Source organism: Emiliania huxleyi, assembly GCF_000372725.1.
Source record: "Emiliania huxleyi CCMP1516 chromosome Unknown EMIHUscaffold_193, whole genome shotgun sequence".
Taxonomy (NCBI): domain Eukaryota; phylum Haptophyta; order Isochrysidales; family Noelaerhabdaceae; genus Emiliania; species Emiliania huxleyi.
This window is the reverse complement of record NW_005200659.1, coordinates 125,066-141,418: the sequence shown is the minus strand read 5'-3', so window position 1 is coordinate 141,418 and position 16,353 is coordinate 125,066. Positions and strand designations below refer to the sequence as shown.

The following is a 16,353-nucleotide window of genomic DNA, read 5'->3' as shown; positions in this document are numbered from 1 at the left end:
CAGCATCCCGCGCGCCGGCGTCGGCCACAGCCCGCTCGCCGCCCCGGCCGCCGCCGCCGCCGCCGCCTCTGGCTCGTGCCTGCCGAGTCCGGACGGCGCTGCCGGCGCCGGCGACGCCAGCTTGCCGGCCGAGGCAGCGAGAGAGGTGCTGCGCAGGTCTCGCCGCTCGCGGCGCGCAGCAAGTCCGGGAGGGAGCAGCGCGCCCTCGCCCGCGCTCCCCGCCCCGCGCTCGCTCTGCGCCCTGCTCCGCGCCGTGGCGGCGGACCGCGAAGCGTGGCTGCCAAGCGCCGCGGCGGCGCTGCTGGAGTGCGCGACGCCGCACTCGCTCGCCGCGGCGCTGCAGTGGATGACGCGATCCTCGCAGCTCGCGCGCGAGAGCGAGCGAGCGCGCAGCCCGGCCGCGCTCCGAGGTGGCGCGCTCGCTGCGGCGTGGCTGGCGCCGAGAGGGGCCTGTCCGGCTGCGCGCGGCGAGGAGCGGCGCCCGTCGCAGCCGGGCGGCCACCTCGAGTGGCGACTCGGCGAGCTCTCGCGCGCCGTGGCTCGCCGCTACGCAGCCACGGCGGCGTGGCAGGCCGGCGCCGCCGCCGCCTCGGCCGCCACGCTCCTGGCTTTGCTGGACGCCGCCGGCGCGGGACTCGGTGAGGAGGAGGGCCCCTCGGGCGACGGCGAGGAGGTGCTCCGTGCGGCTCTCGCTTCTGCGAGAGGGGCGGGCGCCCTGCCCGCACTCCTCGCCGTTCTGCGCGACGAGGCTGGCGGCGGCTCGCGCCTGGCCGCGGGCCTCTGCGCGCGCCTCCTGTCGGCGTCTGTGGCACGGCAGGCCGGCGCCGTGCAGGAGCCCTCGGCGGGCGAGTCGTTGGGCGCGGACGCGCTCGCGATGCTTGAAGTGCTGCCCCGCGACCGGGCGCTGCGGGCGCTCGCGGCGACCTTGCCTGCGTCGTTGCGCGACGGCGCGGATGGCGCCTCGAGCTTCCTGCACGCCCTCGGCCGCGTCTCGCCGGGCCTGGCGGCGATAGAGGCGGCGCTGCCGGCTGGCGGCGAGGCCGGCCTCCTCGACGCTGCGTGCGAGCTCGCGCTCGGGAGGTTCGCCCCCGCGCCCGCGCCTCCGTGCCGCGGCTGCACCCTCTGGTGGGTTCTTGACGCGGCGGCCTGGCTGGCGCTGCGCGCGCAAGAGCCTCTGCCGTACGCAGAGTGGCTCTCGAGGTGGCTGCAGGGCGGCGCCGAGGCCGGTCCCAGCTTACTCCGCTCCGCGACGGAGCGGGTGAGGTCGGGCTGGGAGGCGCCGCACGTCGTGTTGCAGCAGTGCGCAGCAGCCGCCGCCGCCTGCTACGACGCCGGCGGCGGGGAGGCGGCTTCTGCGAGCGCGTCTCTCCGCGCTTGCGCGGTGGCGCTGCTCGAGGCGGCCCTCACCGCCGGCCACCGCCCGCCGCGCTGGGTCCGCAGGGCGGTGGGCCGGTCCCGAGCGAGCGGAGCCGCTCCCGCCGCGCACCCGCCGCCGGCAACGCCACCCGGCTTCTCGTGGCTCGAGCGCGGGGAGGGGGCGGGCTGCGAGCGGCTCGAGTGGCTGCTGTCGCTGCAGTCGCGGGGCGAGGGCGCGCTCATGCACCACTTGGAGGCGATGCTCTCCTCCGAGTCCGGCGCCAGCCAGTGGGAGCACTACGTTCTCTCGAGGCGGAGCCTCCGCTTGCCTCCCGCTCCTCCCCCCCCCCCTCCCTCCCCCCAAAGGCCGATTGCGCGGCCGCCCCCCGTCTCGCCGCAGGCTGCAGCCGGAGCTCGCCGCCGCCCTCTCGACGGCCTCCGCCGGCGCGGCGGGGAGGGGTCGGCTCGCCCTGCTCGTCGGGCGGCTGTCGCGCTGGAAGATCCCCGCGCAAGACGCCATCCGCGCCCTCATCGTGCCCCCGATGGCGCTCTGCAGCGGCCTCGACGGCGGCCAGCCGCTCTCGTCGCTTCAGCTGCAGGCCGCCGTCGCCGCCTACCTCGAGGGCGACGGCGCCGGCGGCGGCGTCGTGCCCAACGTGGCGGCGCTCGCCTCGAGCCTGGTCCGGCTCGCGGCGCACGGCGGCTCGCGCCAGGAGCGCCGCTCGGGCGCCGACGCCGTGGCACACTTTCACGAGTGGCTCCCGGCCGCGGCGCTGGTGCGGGAGGTGCGCAAGGTGCTCGCCCTCGAGCCGGCACCCCACCGCGGCGGCGGCGACGGAGACGACGACCGCGGCGGCCACGGCCGCCCGTGCGTGCGCGCGCTGCAGCTGCTCGCGCGGCTGCCTCCACGCCCCGTCGAGCCCGTCAATTGGGCCGCGGTCCTCGACGACCAGCTCGTACTCCGGCTCTCGCCGCCCGGAGTCGATGCGGGGCCGTTCGCGCCGCTCCCGGCGACGGTCGTGGACTGGTGTGCCAGCACGCTGCCCTGCCTCGGAGGGTGCCCCGCCCTTCACGCGCGCTTGCGCTGGCTCGTGCGGCGCCCGGCCCTCTCTGCGCAGTCGGCGGAGCACCAGGAGAGGTGGAGGCGGTCGCTACTGCTCCGGGGCGAGGGCGGAAAGGCGGGAGAGGGCGGGGCGGGGGCGGAGGCAGCGCCCGCCGTGCCGCCCGAGGGCGGCGAGGCTGTCGGCGAGGCGGACGCGGAGCGGTGGGTCGACCCCGAGGCGGCGCGTTTGCCTCTCCGCACTTGGGTACTGTGGGAGCTCTGCGCGGCGGGCGCGGGCTCCGTCGACCCCGCCCTCGACTGCTACACGACGCTCGCCCTCTCTCGCGACTACCTCGGCTCCAGCGCGGGGCGGGCGGGCCGGGCCGCCTTGGCGGGGCAGGTCGTCTCGTTCGTGGCGCAGCACCTCGCCTTGGAGCCTGCCCTGGCGGGGCTGGCCTCGCCCGCGGTGGCGGCGGCGCGGCTGCTCCGCGCATGCGCCGAGATCGCGCCGTCAGCTGCGGAGGAGGGGGCAGCTCGAGCGTTGGGTGGCGCCTCGAGCGAGGGGGAGGCGCGCAGCTGGCTCGCCCGCGCGCTCGCCGCGGCCGCCGACGCGATCACCGAGTTGCGCAGCGCGGGCGGGGCAGGCGGGGAGGCTGCCTGCGAGGTCGACCGTGCGGCGAGCGCGCTCCTCTTTTGCATGAGGAGCCTGCCGGAGGCGGCGGCCTCGGACGGTGCCTCGCGCGGCCACCTCGCCCGCGGCTGGCGTCCTCTGCTCTGTCGGCCTCTGTTCCTGACCGGGCGCGCGCGTCTCCCTGAAAGGCGACACGGCCGGGCGGCGGCCCCTCGTGACGCAGTCCTGATGCTGCGCCGTAGGCCGCTTCTGGCCGAGCTGCTGCTCCGCCTCGCACCACGGGCGACCGTGTCGCGCTCTCCTCCGACGACCGCCTCCTCTGGTGACAGCATCGATTTTGCCGGCGGCCTCGTCGACGGAATGGACGCGGGCCAGCATGCGGCGCTGCAGGCGGCGCTCGATGCTGTCCGCTTCCACCTCGAGGCCCGTCTCGCCGCCGTGCCTTGGCTAACCGCGTCTGTCGAGCAGTTCGCGCGCGAGTTACGATGCGCTTCGGCCGACGCCGTTGCGAGCGCGCCCCCGCCCGCGTCGCCCGCGGCCGCGCCGCCGCAGCCGACCATCGACGCGAGTTGGAGGAAGCGGAAGAAGGCCCCGGAGGGCGGCAGGCTGGCGTCGCCCGACGCGGTGGGCGGAGAGCGAGCCGGCGTGGCCGAGCCCTCGGTTTTTGCATCCAGTGCAAAAGTATGCTGAAACAAGACCCTCCTTTGGTATCGCGTATGCACGCGCGAAGCACAGGTGCTCCATTTTTACTCGATGAAACTCTTCTTCTTTGTTTTTTAGTAGAAGCCAAGGTGGACTCTCCGCTCCTCCGCTGCGGCCTTGATGTCGGCGTGCTGCTCGTGCAGCCGAGAGAGGCTCAGCCGCCGCAGGGAGGGGAAGGCGCCGTCGCGCAGGCCCGCCGCCATCGTGGTGACCCCGTCGGCGGTGATGCCGACGTTGTCGAGCCCGAGCCCCTCGAGCGTCTTGAAGGTCCCCGCGCTCCCGCTCTCCACGAGGGACTCGACGGCACGGTCGTCAATCTTGTTCCCGCCGAGCCCCAGCACCTTGAGCCACGGAAGCGCACCGAGCGCGAGCGCCGATGTCAGCGCGATGACGCCGTCGTTGGTGAGCTCGTTTGTTGCGGTGTGCAGCGACTCGAGCGACCCCAGCACGCAGTTGATCCTAGGCATCTGCGCTTTGAGCGCGGCGGCGAGCTGTTCTATGCCGTCGCCGAGCTTGTTGCCGCCAATGTTGAGGTGGCGCAGCCACGGCAGCGCGCCGTCGCCGAGCGCGTCGACAACCGGCCGCAGCGCCTCGGCTCCTAGCTTTTTGCCCGAGAGGTCGAGCCGCTCGAGCCCACCGAGCGAGCCGCTGCCCATGAGCTGGGCGAGGCTCGAGGCATCCGCGGCGGTGAAGGTCTCTGGCGAGTACACGTTCGTCGCCGATCGGAGGGAGGAGGACGCTGCGGACATGCCTGGGCGTGTCTGGCGAGGGAGCCCGCAAGTGGCGGAGGAGAGGACTGCGCAAAAGAATTCTTAAAATCGCGTCTCTCACAGCACACTGGCACGACAAGGGCGCGGACTGGCGCGGACTGGCACACACACCGGCTCACCACCGGAGCCGCCTAAGCGACTCAAAAGAATTTAAACAAAACAACCAAGTGCTCCAACTCTCTCTCACACAGACAGGCTCGACACAGGTGCGCAAAAGAATTCTTGAGAACAAGCCTCTCTCACAGCACACTGGCACGAAAGAATAAATGGAGAAAATTTTCGTCAAAGCTAACGCAGGAAGAAAAAATATAAAGCTTAAGTTTCCACCTGCGCAAGTCTCCCAGCTGCAGCGCGCGCCGCACTGTGGCAGGTCTGGCACGTGTGCGGCCGCACTGGTTGGCCTGCACAAGCTTTTCCGGCAAACAAAAAGGAAAACAGAGGGTCCCCAGCACTTTGCGTTTCCGGAAATTTCCAGGGGAAACAGAGGGTGTTTGGTGCTCCATTCTGTTTCTCTCGAGTTTCCCTCGGGAAACTCGCGAGTTTCCCTGAGTCTGAGAGCTGGTCTGGGGCAAAATCTGACGCAAAATTGAGGAAATCGGCACGATACCCAGGCGGTCGCAGGGTATTTTCCAGGTATACCCGGGGGTTTCCAGGTATACCCGCAAAATACCCGGTATTTTGCCGTTTTGGCTGATTTTGCTCGAGTGATTTTGGGCCCAAACCAGCCTCAGACTCGGCTCAGAGCCCGGAAAATTTGATGGTTTCCCCGGGAAAATAGAGAGGAAAAGAGAGGGTGCTGTAGAGAAAAAAGGAAAGGAAAAGAGACGGGGTGCGAGAGGAAAAGCTTGTTCAGCCTAACGCACTGGCCACTGCCCCACCGCCCCCCACCCCCCACCCCCGCACCCGCTCCTCGCTTTGGCCTTTGTTTGGGAGAGAGAGAGAGATTTTTAGCAATACCAAACAACTCTAACACGTTTTTGTTTGTTTGGCGGCTCTCGGCGGACGGCGCGAGACGATTTTTGCTTTCTTGTTTTGACCAAGAGAAGAATATGTGCTAGCGGGGGCGTTGGCCTCCGCGTGCGGGCACTCCCCGGGAGCGTGTGTCCCCAAGCTCCCACCTCCCAGGACCCAGCCAGCACGAGCGTCTCTCTGGTTCTCAATCGTCCCGGTCCGGTTGGTGCGCCCGCGGGTCGACCGACCACAGGACCCACCCTCGCCCGCTCTCCAGCCACCGCACCGCCCCAAAGCCCGCGTGCCACTCGTGCGCCTTGTGGCGCGCGAACCGGTACACGGGCGCGTTCGCCGCGACGGCGGCGGCGACGGCGATGGCGGTGGCGCGGTTCGTCCAGCTCGGCAAGTCTGTGGCGATGCAAGGTGAGGTAAACTTCTCCACACACTCAAGGTGGTGGGGCAAGGGCCAGGCAACCCTCGCGACCCCACGTCCAAAGACAGGGGGCCCGGCGCAGTTGCAAGGCCCAGATGCGCGTGGACGAGCGGTGTGTGTGGTGGTGGTGGTGGTGGTGGCGGTTGGGGGTGGGGGAGGGGGTCACCTGTGGCCACGCCCGGCGCGAGGGCAAAAGTCCACAGCGCGAGGGGGACGAGCGGCGAGAGGAGAGCCCACACGACGTAGAGCCTGCGGTGCCGCTGATGAATGAGTGCAATGGAGGAATGGCATTAGTTGGGCTTCACACGACGTAGAGCGCCTGCGGTGCCACCACAGCAGCTGGCAGCGCATGTCGTCAAAGGCGGCCACCAAGTACAGCCGCTCCGCGAAGCCGCACAGGAGCAGCGCGCACCTAGCAGTCGTAGCCAGACCCGCACCAATAGCCACACTAGTCATGCCAATACCGCACAGGGGCAGCACGCGCACGGTGGCACGAGCAGCGCAGCGGCGGAGCCGAGCCGCAGCAGGCCGAGCGAGGGGTCGAAGCCGAGCGAGCCATACCTGTCAGTAACCAATGATCAACTAGTTGATAACTGATGTCTGAGAGCAGTCGTCGAAGCCGAGCGAGCCATATGAGTTGGACGTTTGCTCTTCTCTGTTCTATGTTTATTGGTTGTGGGCGTCGCACCGCTCGTGCAGTGCCGACGGCGTGACGGCGCTCGGAGCGCCTGTTCACAGCGGGAGGCGTGAAGAGCCGCCGTGCACAGCAGCTGGGACGAGGCGACAAAGAAGATGGCGCCGGCGATGAGAGCGACCAGGCACCACATGTACCCGTGCAGGGGGGGTAGGAGCCTGCTGGTCAGTATCGATTCATTAGTTGATCAATGAATTCATCAGCGGGGAGCCGTTCAGGGCGGACGGAGCCAGAAGAGGAGAGGCGGCTCGAGACGCTCGGAGAGGCCGGTGAGGCGGAGGATACTGGACACCTGTGCGGTGTAGTTTGTTGTTCGGTGTACGTAGTAGTAGTTTGCCTTCGGGTTGGGGTTGGGGTAGAGTTAGAGGCTGCACCAGGTCGAGGCCGAACATGAGCAGCCAGCCAAGGTGGCACGCGCTGGTCGGCAGCGTGAAGAGGCCCAGCGAGGCGAGCAGGCCGGCGCTGAGCAGGAGCCAGAGCACCCTCGCCGCTGCGTAGGCGACGCTGTCTCGCCGGAGGTAGCGCATGCGAGGCCCCATCACGCCAAACGGCCGCGACTCGACACCGCGGACGATTCCGGCGTGCAGGTCGACCTTGGACTGCAGCAGCCCTTCGAACCGCGCCTGGCCGGCCTGGCGCAAGCTCTCGGTGGCGCGCTTGCCACGCGGTTGTGCTCCAGCAAAGGCGTCGCCAGCGCCGGCGGCGGCAGCGCCGCCGCGCCGGCGCTTGGGATTGTCGCGCGGAGGCTTGCCTGTCGGGAGCACACAACCGCGTCGGGATCAGTGTCGGGAGGGAGGCAGGCATGGGTCACGAGCAGCGGAATGCTGGCGGCACCCATGGAAGTAGTATCGCGGCCTAGGGCCGCCGGGCCCAGGGGGAGGAGCCTCGCGAGAAAATTGGAGCGCAAACCGCTGTGATCAAGAGGAAGCACGCTATTTCGTGCACTCCAAGTGCTCCAAGTGCTTTAGTCTCTTTCTGCTATCTTGCTAGATAGCTGCTGCGCACTGGCATGCGCGTCAAATGCGCGCACGAGCATGTCCACCGCGTCGGGGCTGGACATCGTGTCTGTGGGCAAGCGGTCGCCGCGGTAGATCACCCTCGGCGCGGCGTCCGCGACCGCACGCTGCAACTCACGCACGTGATGCGCGGGGACCCGCAATAGCCCCCGGAACACATCCACGCCCATGGACGTGCCCATGGACGGTGACCAGTTGCCCGTAGGCCGCGGCGCGCCCACGCTCACCCCCAGGCTTTTAGTTGCGCCGCCTTCTCTGCGCCCGCCGGCCAGCATCCGCGAGCTCAATGTCTTCCGCGAGCTCTCCCGCGAGCTCAATCTCAACTGCGACGTTACCCATCTTGTCGTCCATCCAGGCGCTCCAGTCGAAAAGGACGCTTGCACGCTTGCCGTCCCAGTGGCTCGGCCAGATGTGTTGCTGCGCCGGATGTAAGAAGACGGGGATGCAGCCAACGGAAAGCGCGTCCGCGATCGCGCCGCGCACAATCGTGTCCCCGGGGGGCATGAGGCAAAAGACCGACGCAGCGTATAACTCGACTGCGTCCGCGGCGTTCCGACCATTCATGACCGGCCAGCCGTATCCACACGCAGTGGTCTCGCCGAGCTCACTCGCAGCGGCAGCCAGCTCGGCAGTAGTTTTTCTCGATCTTATCGCATGCAGTGCCAAGTGCTCGGCGCCACTTGTCGAAGCCGTTTTTCCGTGCGGCGCCGTGGCCGTATGCGGACGCAAAGTAGGCGACGCGCACTGTTCGAGGGAGGGCCGCGGCGGCAATGGCAGCAGAGCGCACGTGAGACATATACGGAACCATGAGGACGCCATCGACCGACGCGGAGCGCATGCAGCTCTTGCGGAAGAAGAGCGGGCGGCTGGCTGTCAGCAGAATCAGCCGGCGGTCTGCGTCGCAGCCCCAGAGCGTAGGGCAGAGCGGGCGCTTGGAAAGCTGCAACTCGGCGTCTGTGTACTGCTCCATGACCAGAAGCGGCCGGCCAGGACAGTGCTCGTTCAAATCGTTGGGGCAGGTGCGGTAAGGCAAGGCCACAACGCAAGCGGTGCCGCCGTGCTGCACTCGTGAGGGGTGGTGTGCCAGCTCGTGGAGTACCGCATGCATCGTGATGTGAAACCGCGTCGTCATCAGTTGCACCTGGATACCGCGCACGGTGCCATTGTTGGCGTTGGCGCCCCACTCCGGCCGGGTAGAAGCGAGGTGGAGGGTGTGCTTGGTTGGCACGAGCTCGAAAGTGAAGCCGGCTACCATAGACAGGTCAAGAGGGCGTCAAGTGGATTGTTTGCTTTGCCCTTAAGTCTCAGCTTTTGCCCCATTGCCCTATTTAGTCTCAGCTAGCTGAGACTACAAGTGACCTAGCTGAGACTATAGGGAGCTGAGACTGTAGGGCAACGCAAACAAAGCTCGGTCGTCCGGCCGGAAGAGGCCCACAGAAGCTTCACCCTCTCGAGTGTCGCAATCTCATCCGCCGCCGCGAGCTGCAGCGCGACTGACATTCGCTGGGCCTTTCAGTCAACAACAACATCCAAGTTCAAGACGGAGGAGGCGATCTTCAAAATCGGGTTAGTAAGTTAGTTTTGGGAAGGTGAAGTGTGAAGAACATTGCGGGATTGCGGGCTAGTCTCGCCCTCCGCGCTCCGGCGCGAATGGTTTTTACTTCTTGTTTTGACCGGAGAGAGCACTGAGAAGCGCGGCTATATCATACGTCAGTACTTTTCATAGCCGTTAGCCCCCGGCTATCCCCTTCGGGGGGGGGTTATCAGTGATCATGCTTCATGGGGTGTATTTATGCTTTATCCGCGCCGGGTGCGTGTGATGCGTGTGAATGGAGCGAGGAGACAGGAGTAGCGCGGGACAATAATACCTCTGGCGGCACGATGAGGTCACAGACCCACTGTACATAGACACGAGACCGAGAGGTGGGGGTTCTCTAGCACACCTCAATGCTCACAAACGCGCGCCACGAGTGCGACACACTCAGACAGATTGATCGCTGCGCACCGCAATGTACATACAAACACAGAGCAAAAAGAGGGCGCGGGTCCTCCCGAACCGCTCACTCGGACCGTACTAACGAAGGTAGGAGCGGCCGCGGAGTGCGCGAGCCTCGTCGCTGCCTGCCACGCCCCCGGCGCCGCGGTCCCCGCGCGCTCACGCCCGCCGCGCGCGCTTGCTGCCAAACGCGGCCGCGTGGTAGAAACCCTCCGTGAGAGCGAACGCCGCCTCGCGCTTCGTCGCCTCGCCGTGCTTGGTGAGGAGCGGTGCGTAGCGGCCGGTGTGCGCGCGCAACGAAGTGGCGCAGAGGGCGACCACCTCAGGCGTGCGGGCGCCTGCGAGCGCCGAGAGCCAGCGCCCCCGCGCCTCCGCCGACCTCCAGAGCGTCGGGGAGTCCTTCCCGTCGCCGCCGCTCTCCTCCCTCGCCTCGCCGCCGCCGGCCTCGTCGTCCTCGTCCTCGTCCTCGGCAGCCGCCTTGAGAGCGCCCGCCTCCGACGGCAGGGGCTCGGCGCGCCCCTCGCTGTAGTGCTCGAGCGCGATCGCCACCTCGTGCTCCTCCAGGTCCTCCTCATCGCCTGATTTCACGACTGCCCGGTGTGAAGACAACGCTCACAGAATCCTCCTGACCTCAATGAGCTTCGGTCGCCGTCATCGTGCGTCACGTGCCAGAGCGCGACGTCGCTGCCTTCGGCTGGGAGCCACGAGCCGACCGACGCGTCTGTGCACAGCCAGCGCTGCTCCGACTTGAGCCAAAAGAAGCGCCGCACGCTGCGGCCGAGCCACTCGTGGGCATCGCTCCGCCACGGCTTGCGCTCCGAGACGTCGGCGGCGCTCTGCAACTCGCGCAAGTGCTGCTCGAGCTCCACGAGGGACGCGGCGAGCTCGGAGGCGCGCTCGGCTTCGTCGAGGCTTTGCAGCCAGCGCACGCGGATCCGCGCCTTGGGCGCCACCCACCTCGAGCCCGCCGCCCGCAGGCCGGGGAGCAGCGCCTGCTCGAGCGCACCGATCTCGGCGCGCGCTCCCTCGACGCCCAAGTGGCCCGCCTCGGCGCGCTCCCCCTTCTTGAGCTGCTTATTCTCATACTTGGGCTGCACCAGCCGCGTGCGCGCGCACTCCGCCGCAGCCGCCCTCGCTTCGGCACCAAGGGCCTCGAGGAGCGCCGCCGCCTCGGCCGCCTCGTCCTCCTCCAAATCCTCTTCGTCCCCGTCGTCGTGCACGGCGTGGAAGAGCGCGCCGTCGCCCGAGGCCTCGTCCGCAGGCAGCCAGCGCGTGATGAGGCCGAGCGTGTGGCCGCCCTCGTCGAAGCTGCGGGCGACGCGCCGCCGCACGAGCGCATGCCCCTCCAGCCGCCAGCCCTCGAGCTCGACCGATGTGGCGGCCTCCTCGGCCTCGCGCGCCTTGGCGGCCTTCTCCTCGAACCGGCGTGCGGCTGGGTGCTCGGCGTAGAGGCTTTTCCCCTGCACAACCTCGTCCTCCTCGAGGTCCTCCTCGTCGCCGTCGTCGTGCACCAGCCGGAAGAGCGCGGGGTCGCCTAGTGGGGAGATGTGGGGAGATATGGGGATATAGGGGGAGATATAAGCTGGAAGAGCGCGGGGTCGCCCTCGCTCTCGTCCGCAGGCAGGTACTTAGTCACGCTGCCCAGCGCCACCCTCCTTCCAAAGGCACGCGCGACGCGAGAGCCGAGCAGCTCGTGGCCGGAGGAGAGCCAGCCGCCGCCTAGTGGGGAGATATTGCGAGATATTGCGAGATATTGCAAGATGTTGCGAGATATGAGGAGAGCCAGCTGCCGCCTCCCATGGCGTGGGCCAGCCGCTCGACCAGCTGCTCATGTCGTCCCTGCATCGAGAGGCCTCGCTCCTTGAGCCGCTCCCGTAGCTCCGACACCTTGAGGCTCGAGAGCTCCTGGTCCGCGACCAGCTCCTCCTCGCTCCCGCCACCTCCGCCGCCCACGGCGGCGGCATCAGGCATGCCTGTGAGGAGCGGAAGCCGCAGCTCCAGGGCACGCCTGAGGTCGCTCTGCGCTCTGAGCGACCGGATCACAGCCTTGACAGCAGCGGCCGACATGTAAGCCGCCCACCCCCACGCCGCCCCGGCCGGCGCCTCCACCCAGAGCCGGCCGGGGTCACTGGCGAAAGCCCAATAGCGCCGCCCCGACTCATCGACGCCGAGGGGTTCGGATCGAACCGGACAGCTGAGCAGGTCCTGCACGAGCCCGCGGACCGCCTGTACCATACCGACCACGAGAGTGAACCATCGATTGGTTCGGTACTTTGGAGGTGCGGTACGACCAGCGAAGGCCTCGAGCGACTTGGCGTCCTTCTCCCGCGTGCACTCGACCTTGGCCAAGCGAACACTCTCGCCTACCCAATCAGCGGAATACCCTGAGATCCCCCGAGATCGCACGAGATCGCACGAGATCCTCCCGCTCTCACCAGCCAGCAGCGCGCGCGCCGCCTATGGACGAGTCGATGATCAAGTACCGCGCGGCCACTTCGAGTGCCGCGAGCATCAACTGCCGCTCTCTCCTCTCTCCTCTCTCCTCTCTCCTCTCACCTTCAGCTCGGAGGTGCACCAGAGCCGCCCGCCCGCTAGCTCGCCCTGGTGCCCCGCCTCGACAGCAGCCGCGATGGCCGCCTCGAGGCCGCTCACCGAGCGGCGCTCGATGGCGCCGAGCAGCGCCTCCGTCGCCGCCGCACGCAGCCGCTTTCGCTCCGCACTCCCGTCCGCGCCCTCGCCGACGGCCACCGCGCCCTCGCCGCCGCCGCCGTCGCCGCCGCCGCCGCCGCCGCCGACGCCGTCGCCGCCGCCCTCGCCGGGCATGTGCTGGACGGTGACCGACGGCGCTGCGATCGCCGGAAAGACAAGCGCGAATTTCGAGGACGTGTCGGCGGGCGTCGCGATGGCGCCGATGGCCTCCTTGAGCTGCTTGGTCAGGCCGGCCTGCAGCTCGCGGTGCTGCTTGGACAGCTCTGCGTGCCTCTCGGCGCGCTCCCGCAGCGCGGCCCGCACGGGCTCCGTCGAGAGGCACGCGTCGCAGAGTGCGCGGAAGAGCGCGAGCCGCTCGGCGCCAGGCAGCGCTGCGTACGTGCAGTCCTGTAGCGCCAGCAGCGCCGCCTCGCACGCGGGGTCGCCGTGGAACTCTGGCAGCAGCCAGCCCACGCAGCGGAGCACCTCGGGCCAGTTGGTCCGCGTGACGACCCCCGACGGCGGCAGTTGCTGGAGCGTGGACGCAACGACCCGCGTGTCGACCGGCGGCGGCACCTGGCCCGAGGCGAGCTGCGCGGAGTGGTCCAGAAGCAGCCGCAGCAGCGCCACCGACGCCTCGGTGAGGAGGAGCGGCTCGCCGGGGTGGGTGAGCGCCTGGCTGAGCTCGGCCGCCGAGAAGGGCGAGACCTTGAGCACGCCCTCGCCGAGCGTCTGGAAGAAGTCCCACGCCGCCAGCACGTCGGCGGCGCAGACGGCGGGGCCGCCGTCGACCCATCCGCACGGCGGCAGCAGGTGGAACGGGTCGGGACGGCCCGCCGCAGGGCATGCGGCATGCGGCGGCTCGTCGGCGATCGCGGCGTCGGCAACCTTGAGGGCCTCTCGCAGCCGCATCGCCGCAAGCGCGCGATCCGACCACTCGGTGGAAATCCGGGCCACCTTGCCGCCGCCGCCGCCGTCGTCGCCATCGGGAGCGGGGCGCTTGCTGCCACTCGCCCGCAACGGCGCAAAGGGCAGCGTCAGCTGCCGAAGCGGCTCGCCGTCCTTGTGCTTCTTCCCCACCGCCTCTGTCACCGCCGAGCTGCATCCAGCAGCCGATGTCGAGGCGGCGGCAGACGACGAGGCGGCGGGAGGGGCGGCAGCGTCCGTGGGGAAGGCGGGGGCATCCGCGGCGGCGGCACCCGTGGTGGTGGCGGCGGTGGCGGCGGCGGCGGCGGCGGCGGAAGTCTTCTTCACCTTGTGCTGCTCCCTCGCCTCGATCGGGTCGAGCCCACACGCAAAGCACAGCCTCTCAAACTCGGCCCACTCGGCATCGTGCCGCGCCGTGTCCGCCTCCGCCGCGGCTGCGAAGGGAGCTCGCTCCTCGTCGCTCATGCCCTTCCACGTCGCCGCGAGCAGCTTCGTCACATCCGGCGCCTGCAGCCCTGGGTTTGCCGTCGCCGCCGCTGGCCGCTCAGAGGCCGCGTAGCACTCGTACGCCGATCGCGGGCGCCGCGGCGCCTTTGGCGGCTTGGCGTTCTCCTTCTCCTTTGCTTCCGCCGCCTTGGCCGCCTTGGCCGCCTCCCTAGCCGCCCTCGCCGCCTCCCGCTCCGCCTTTGCGGCTGCCCTCGCCGCCTCCTCCTCCGCACGGACAGCCGCCTTGGCGTCCCGTTCGGCCTGCTTGGCGGCCTTGGCCGCCTCTTTCGCAGCCTTGGCGGCGGCTCGCGCAGCTTCCCTCTCCGCCTTGGCTGCCGCGCGCGCCGCCTTCTCCTCGCCCTTGGCCACCCGCTCCTCGAAACGGACCGCCGCAGGGTGCTCCTTGTAGAGCGCCACTGCCTCGCTGACCTCGTGCTCCTCCAGGTCCTCCCCATCACCGTCGTCGTGCTCTGCTCGCCAGAGCGCTGGATCGCCCTCCGCCTCGTCCGCCGGCGCCCACGCGACGATTGTCCCGAGTGCACAGCGCTTGCCAAACTGGCGCGCGACTCGCACGCCGAGCCAAGGGTGCCCCGCCGTCTCCCACATGTCGTCGCTTTGAGCAGCCACTGCAGGCGCAGCCACGGCAGGCGCTGCCATGGCAGGAGGAGGGAGAGGCGGCGTCGGCGGCGAAGGCGGCGGCAACGGCACCGGCTGGCAGCGGGGGGTTTGGACGGTTTTTGTGGGGAACCAAATTCGGCGTTCCCGCCAAGCAAAAAAAACATACACCTGCTCGGGAAACAAGATCTTCGTCACAGCGCTCTCCCAGAGCTCACCGATCCATCGTCCGCTGCCCTGTGCACGGCTGCCTTCGCTCGAGCCGGCGCGAGCCCCTGGCCGGCTCGCTCGACTCTTCCTCCGGCGGGCCGCCTTCTCAGTGCAGCTTGCCTGCGGAGAGCTTTTGCCGCACGACGGCGGAGCCGGTGTACAGCATGCCGTCGATGATGCCAAAGACGGCGACGACGCCACCGATGATTGCGCAAAAGGAGAGGACGAGCTCCGAGGTGGGCTGGCGCCTCTCGGCGATGTTGACCTGGATGGGCGAGACGTCGTACGAGATGAGCAGCGAAGGCAGCGTGTCCTTGGTGCGCGCGTGGGAGGTGGCGGTGAACTGGTACGTCTCGACGTGCGCGACGGAGCCGGCGGGCTGGTATCGCGTCGGGACGATGTTGACGTGGTGCTCCTGCGTGAGGTGCGCCGTCGCGGCGGTGAAGGCGCGCCCGTCGAGCGAGAGCAGGTGCTTGCGCACGTCGGGCGGCAGCCCGCGCCGCTCGATGGCGCCGAGCTCGAGGCCGAAGGAGAGGTGGTCGATGTGGTGCGACGTGTTGACGTGCGAAAAGTCGAACGAGTGGCGGCTCGAGTGCGGCGCGAGGTGGATGGTGCCCGGCGCGCGCGAGACCTCGACGTAGCCAAACAGGTTGCACCCCTCGTGCCCGGCCTCCTCCTCCCACATCTCGAGCGGCGAGCCGTCCTCGTCGAGCGGCGACGGCTGCTTGGCGCCGTCGGCCAGCAGCGCCAGGACGTGGTCCGACGAGGCGTCGCGCACGGCGCGCGCCTCGGCGCCCTCGGAGCCCGCCTCCCTCGCGTGGCGCAGGATGTGGCTGATGTCGACCCCCTTTGCGGCGAGGATGGACGAGGCCGCGTCGTCGATCTGCGCGAGCAGCTCGCGGTCCTCCGCCACCTCCTCCTCGGGCCCGAGCGCGTCCTCGGACCAGTCCTCGTCGAGCCCCTCCCGCCGCCGCTCCATCGCCGCCTTGAGGTCCGCCGAGATGTGCGTGATCTGCTCGGCGAACCCCTCCCGCTCGGCGGCGGGCACGTCGTGCATCCGCTGCACCACCACCTCGGCCGCGATCTTGACCATGTGCAGCCAGATGACGTTCTCCTCGCGGCCGTACTCGTACGGCTCAAAGGCGTGCACGCTCCCGCGGTAGGTCCGCACCGTCGGGAACGCGTGGATGGAGTGCGAGCGGCACAGGTCGCGCCCCTTTGCAGACGTGCAGTCGACGCGGACAAACGCAAACGACTGCGAGTAGGCGCGCGCGTGCAGCCGCCGCCCGACCGCCTCCCACGCCGGCACGAGCTTCTGCGACCAGAAGCACCACGGCGCGAAGAAGTTGACCATCACGCCCGCCTTCGACTTGGCGAGCGCCTGGAAGCCCTGCTCGTCGAGCGCGGTGCCGTCGTCCAGCTGATACGGCCCCGGCCGATACGAGCCCTCCTGCAGCAGTCACGGGCGGCGGGCGGTGAGGCGGTGGAAGAAGGAGCCAGAGCCGGGCGCCACGAGCCGCGCACCCCCAGCTGCGCCGCCGCGCCGCCCTCCGCCTCAGCCGGCTCGCCCTCGCCGCCCTCGCCTGCCTCGCCGGCAGCGGTGCCCTGCTGTCTGCTCAGGTCGTCGGCGTGCACTTGCGCCACCCCGCCGGCCGGAGGATCGGCCGGCGCAGGCGCGGCCGCGCCGTCGCACGTGCCGGAGCAGACGCGCGCCATGAAAGCGGCGGACGCCCCGCAAGCCCCAGACAGCTTCCACGCGGCGCACGCGGCGATGCGGCTGACCGTCTTCATGTCGCGCACCCGTGCAGCGCAGGACGTCTCGCACTCGCGCAGCAT

General features: G+C 69.3%; 5 protein-coding genes across 5 annotated transcripts in view; all 5 read right to left on the bottom strand.

Annotated features, from left to right (window-relative positions):
• Positions 1-3,805: 3,805 nt before the first annotated feature.
• Positions 3,806-4,480, bottom strand: EMIHUDRAFT_233619 (hypothetical protein; the record flags this gene model as incomplete). Its single annotated transcript, XM_005782088.1, has 1 exon — positions 3,806-4,480. The coding sequence occupies one exon, from the start codon at positions 4,478-4,480 to the stop codon at positions 3,806-3,808; it is 675 nt and encodes a 224-aa protein (XP_005782145.1).
• Positions 4,481-5,522: 1,042 nt separating this feature from the next.
• On the bottom strand, positions 5,523-7,428 carry EMIHUDRAFT_456729 (hypothetical protein). The gene is made up of 9 exons (XM_005782087.1): positions 7,414-7,428; positions 6,954-7,330; positions 6,810-6,871; positions 6,685-6,737; positions 6,574-6,613; positions 6,372-6,446; positions 6,205-6,297; positions 6,052-6,134; positions 5,523-5,860 (listed from the first exon to the last, which is right to left on the bottom strand). The coding sequence occupies exons 1-9, from the start codon at positions 7,415-7,417 to the stop codon at positions 5,658-5,660; spliced, it is 990 nt and encodes a 329-aa protein (XP_005782144.1). The 5' UTR covers positions 7,418-7,428; the 3' UTR covers positions 5,523-5,657.
• A 404-nt stretch (positions 7,429-7,832) lies between these two features.
• EMIHUDRAFT_233617 (hypothetical protein) lies at positions 7,833-8,159 on the bottom strand (the record flags this gene model as incomplete). Its single annotated transcript, XM_005782086.1, has 1 exon — positions 7,833-8,159. One exon carries the CDS (start codon positions 8,157-8,159, stop codon positions 7,833-7,835), a length of 327 nt encoding a protein of 108 aa, XP_005782143.1.
• A 1,093-nt stretch (positions 8,160-9,252) lies between these two features.
• EMIHUDRAFT_233615 (hypothetical protein) lies at positions 9,253-14,349 on the bottom strand (the record flags this gene model as incomplete). Its single annotated transcript, XM_005782085.1, has 10 exons — positions 9,253-9,293; positions 9,801-10,169; positions 10,208-11,125; positions 11,260-11,310; positions 11,532-11,954; positions 12,027-12,048; positions 12,148-12,303; positions 12,430-13,362; positions 13,534-13,797; positions 13,930-14,349. The coding sequence occupies 10 exons, from the start codon at positions 14,347-14,349 to the stop codon at positions 9,253-9,255; spliced, it is 3,597 nt and encodes a 1,198-aa protein (XP_005782142.1).
• A 133-nt stretch (positions 14,350-14,482) lies between these two features.
• EMIHUDRAFT_429869 (hypothetical protein) overlaps positions 14,483-16,353 on the bottom strand; it is a gene marked incomplete at its 5' end in the record, with an annotated part of 3,041 nt that continues 1,170 nt past the window's right edge. Inside the window, 2 exons of the mRNA XM_005782084.1 lie at positions 14,483-15,238; positions 15,566-15,964. Of these exons, the coding sequence (XP_005782141.1) occupies positions 14,624-15,238; positions 15,566-15,964 (1,014 nt within the window). The 3' untranslated portion in view covers positions 14,483-14,623. The remainder of the gene's footprint in view (positions 15,239-15,565; positions 15,965-16,353) is intronic.

Excerpts from the sequence above, each read along its gene's own strand:
- EMIHUDRAFT_456729 (XM_005782087.1), bottom strand. Across the intron at positions 6,738-6,809 it reads GAGCCGCCTCTCCTCTTCTG|GCTCCTACCCCCCCTGCACG; the intron begins GCTCCGTCCGCC and ends ACTGACCAGCAG. Across the intron at positions 6,447-6,573 it reads CCGTCGGCACTGCACGAGCG|GTATGGCTCGCTCGGCTTCG; the intron begins GTGCGACGCCCA and ends GGTTACTGACAG.